General features: G+C 47.6%; 1 protein-coding gene across 1 annotated transcript; it reads right to left on the bottom strand.

Moving 5' to 3' along the window:
• Positions 1 to 1738: 1738 nt before the first annotated feature.
• On the bottom strand, positions 1739 to 3169 carry rh50 (Rh50-like protein). The gene has a single exon (XM_070895047.1). It carries the CDS (start codon positions 3167 to 3169, stop codon positions 1739 to 1741), a length of 1431 nt encoding a protein of 476 aa, XP_070751148.1.
• Between the last annotated feature and the right edge of the window lie 885 nt (positions 3170 to 4054).

The following is a 4054-nucleotide window of genomic DNA, read 5'->3' as shown; positions in this document are numbered from 1 at the left end:
ACCTGAAAGGGAAAAGTTGAAACAAAGAACATTGCTCATCACCGCAAAACTTAGAGACTTAAACAATCTTATAATGGAAGAACAGAGCAAGTGGGGTATAGAGATAGGAAATGACAGCAACTGAATCATGGGGAAAATAAACTAAAGGAGAATGTCCCAAGTAAGGGAAAGTATTTTAATAAATAGAAAAAGCCACAATGGACCAAGAAGGTATCGAGAGAGCTGGGGAAGGACAGTGAATGTGAGGACCGAAGCAGGAAAAATAGCTGACGTGGGTTTAGGTTAGTGACTCGGATCAAAGTGAAAGAAAACTGCGTTAACTGAAGAAATTAAGGAAGGAAAGAATGAAAGGTCAACCATAATCAGTAAACAAATGACTGACCTATACTTTAGACTTGTTTTGCTACAATTGTTGGTAACCTTCAGAGAGGAAGTAAAGGTCACAAAAATAAGGGGCTGGATGTAAAAAGCTTCAGGACTTAAAGGCAAACAGAGACCAATAAAAAAGAGATAAAGAAAAGTGAAGGAACGCTCCTCCTGATGGCTCAATTGGCAAAGGCAATGTAAGCCTGATGCGTAAACACCAGAGGCACCAGTTTGGATTGCAGTCTGTGCTGAGTTATCTAATATCATTGGGGTTCTATGACTGGCCTCACCCATGGGCTAGGAAGCAAACTTGAGCAGTGTTTCTGCTGCTTAGCTATTCAGTGACTGAAAAATGTAATTGATGGCGGGCATGGGGGAGGGGGGGGGGGGAAGGGGGGCTGGAGGCTGAGAGCTGAATGGTCTCACTTCAAGATTATGACAGGTACTGGCGTGGATGTGAGCTCCCTCGCCCCCCCCCCCCCCCTACAACTTGCCAGCATTCATTATCTAAGCTCACATATTAAGAATGGTTATTTGTGGAATGTACTGGAAGGTCCCATAGAACTGCACCATTTGGGAGAACATTGGCAAAAGATACATATTTGAATAAAAAAAAAACTAAAACGGAATTCGTAAAGTCAAAAAAAAGATTGCTGGAAACGTATCATAGGAAATTACTGAACACTCTGGATCTGTGTTTGAACAACTTTATTTGAATTTCTTAAAACTATTCATTACCTTAGCCATAGTAAATAAAATTATTTTAATGTTATCTCTTCTAAAAGTCTCCATTATATTCTTATAGTGTGCAGTTTAAGAGCAATCGGTTACTGACTTAGACAACGGAAAAATGGAAACTCACTCTTACACAAGTACTGGCTGAATGGCTCACCTGTGCAGAGTTGACCTGGCTGGTAGCACAGACATTAATGATTAGCATGTCACTGTGTGTTAAAAGGCAGGCACCCCAGACTTGTGAATTTGTATCTCATTCGCCGCATGTTGCAGGTGGGAAAATACAGTAATCATTTTTTAAACATGTATGAGAGACATTTTCTGATTCACATTCCGAGTAATGTTTTATTGTAAAGCTCAGATAAGAAAATGCAGGAGCTGTGAATGATTTTTGGAGGAGTGAGCACATCCTGATTTTCAATCAAGCACTTATAAGATAGGGCGCTCTGCGATCCCCAAACAGTAATTTTCAACTCAATTCAGGTTAAAGGCTTCTCTTTAATAAGTATATCTGGTAAAGTATTGGACAATTAGCACAAAGTATGCTAACCACAAGATGTTTTTTTTTCCTATTGCTGGCACGTCCTGCCCTGAAAACTGCTGTAAGATTCTCGGGAATGCGAAAATGGAGTTAGAATCAAACAGGAAGCTTCAGGCGCTGGTTATTGTTCGCGTTGTTTTTATTGGTAAATTCAAATTCTTCTTTCTCTTCCATCTCTGGCACTGCAAAGTAAGGGTCGTCGTTGAAACAATACTCGTCTTTAGGCTGAGCCAGAAAGGGTAGTTTTAATATGAATCCAGTGACAGTCCCTCCTAGGACAGCGATGCCCAAGCAGACCCCGATAGCTGCCGCCTGGTACTGTGCCTGATCCCATGCGCTGCGGCCACCTCCAGCCTTCAGCTGTGGCAGCGCCCGCACCAATTCTACCAGCCTCCGGTCCCCTTCCTTGGGGACCCTCTCTGGGAAGGTATCATACAAGCCCTGGCCGTATCTCTCGTCGCTGGTTAACAGGATCGTGGCGATGCCGGCAATCGCCCCGATAAAGCCGGGGATCCCGTGCAAGTTGTTGATGCCGCACACGTCCTGGATTTTGAGTTTTTTGGCCAGGAAAGGAGTCAAGTATTTAAAGCCCACCGTGCACAGCACCGAGGCGATGCAGCCCAAGGTGAATGCCCCGGCCGGGGTGACCATCATGTCCGCGGCCGAGCCCACCGCCACCCCGCCCGCCAGCGCCGCGTTCTGGATGTGGGCGATGTGAATTTTGCCCCGCTTGTCCAGCAGGCTGGAGATGGCGAAGGTGGTGAGCGTGCAAGAGCTGAGCCCGATGTAGGTGTGGATGACCGCCCTGTGCTGGCCGTCTCCCGTGGAGGCGAAGACCGAATTGAAACTGGGCCAGAAGACCCAGAGCAACAAGGTCCCCAGCATGGCCAGCTTGTCCGAGTTATAGTCTGCCCCTTCGTCCTTGTGGCCATCCTTCAAGCCCGGTCTGTACAGCACGGTGGTGACACTGAGCCCAAAGTAACAAGCAAACAAGTGGATGGTGATCGAGCCCCCTACATCCTTGATCTTTAGCAGCTCCATGATGACCCACTCGGTGGCAGTGAATATTGGCACTTCCAGCAGTGCTAAGATCAGGATCTGCACCGGGCTGGTTTTGCCCAGCACGGCCCCGAATGAGATCATGACAGTGGCGCAAGCCGTCTCGGCGGTCAGCAGGTTGTAAACCCCGATGTGAATCTTGCCGTGGTGGAAATGATAGAACCAGCCCTGCACTAGCAGAGCCCATTGCACGGAGAACACGGCGATCATAAAATTGAAGGCAATCCCTCCGTAGCCGTACTTCTTCAGGAAGCCCATGAGGAGTCCAAAGCCCACAAAAATCATCACCTGGATGTCTTGGAAGACTGGGAAGATTGCATAGAGCTGGTTGTGGTTGTGGTCTGTTTCATTGCTCTGGGCTGCAGCGTCAGAATGCTCATCATAAGTCACAAACAGTGCGATCAGCACCAGTAAAATCCCCTCCAGGAATAAGACAAGGAAGGGCAGCCGGCAGCGGATAGCGGACATCTCCCCCCTGAGTTACACTGTGAAAACGCCACGAACTTGCAGCGTGTGAGCTGCTGTGCACTGGTCGCTTTGTACCAGGTTGGTGTTGTCTCCCACTCCTAGCGCTAACTGGCTAGAAAAGGCACCTGAAACTGCACTTTTATATAGGGACAGGGGCACGTGACTTGAACTTTGATCAGTCTCCGCATCCGCTTATCTTTTATTAGGCAAGAAGTATAAATAATACACCATTTGCATTTCTGGTCGGGCTCTCTGGAAATGACTTTCTAAAGAGGGATCGCAGAAGTTAAGTCTTGTGCAACACTTTGCTTTAATGGGCCCGAATTCACAAACTACTTTTCACAACCGATCCGCTATTCCTTCTACTCGAGCTACATACCTGGGGCAAGCTGTTTGCCTATTTCCAGGGCTGTTGGTTTCCGAAGGACGCAGCAGCGGTCTGAAGCGGATTGTGGGGAGGCTGGTTCTGTGAAATTGCTGGCCAGTTTCTCCGTGTGAGTTGGCGCGCCACCATTCTGTGGCCGGTTTTAATCAATGGGACTTAAACACCGAGAGAAGTGCACGGTGCCAGGTGACAGCTAAAGTTGACTGCAGCAAGATCCGATGGCTCCGGAATTTGTCGTTGGTGATTACTTGGAGCACTGCACGAGTTGGAGAAATTGCAGTGGTATATTAACGGGCAGGTTTTGCATCACCGAACGCGTACGAGAACTGATCTCAGGGCGCAAGAAAAAGAATGCAATGGGATAACGCTGACCAAGGGAGATTTGCAGAGCTGGTCTGACTCTGGTATTTCTTGCAAACTTGCTGCATAGAATGCTGAGATGCAGCGGTAGCTCGTGTTCCTCACATAAACAGGATCTGGCTTAAGTGCTCGTAGCTGGT

Source organism: Pristiophorus japonicus, chromosome 12, assembly GCF_044704955.1.
Source record: "Pristiophorus japonicus isolate sPriJap1 chromosome 12, sPriJap1.hap1, whole genome shotgun sequence".
Classification (NCBI taxonomy): domain Eukaryota; kingdom Metazoa; phylum Chordata; class Chondrichthyes; family Pristiophoridae; genus Pristiophorus; species Pristiophorus japonicus.
This window is presented reverse-complemented; position numbering and strand designations above follow the sequence as displayed.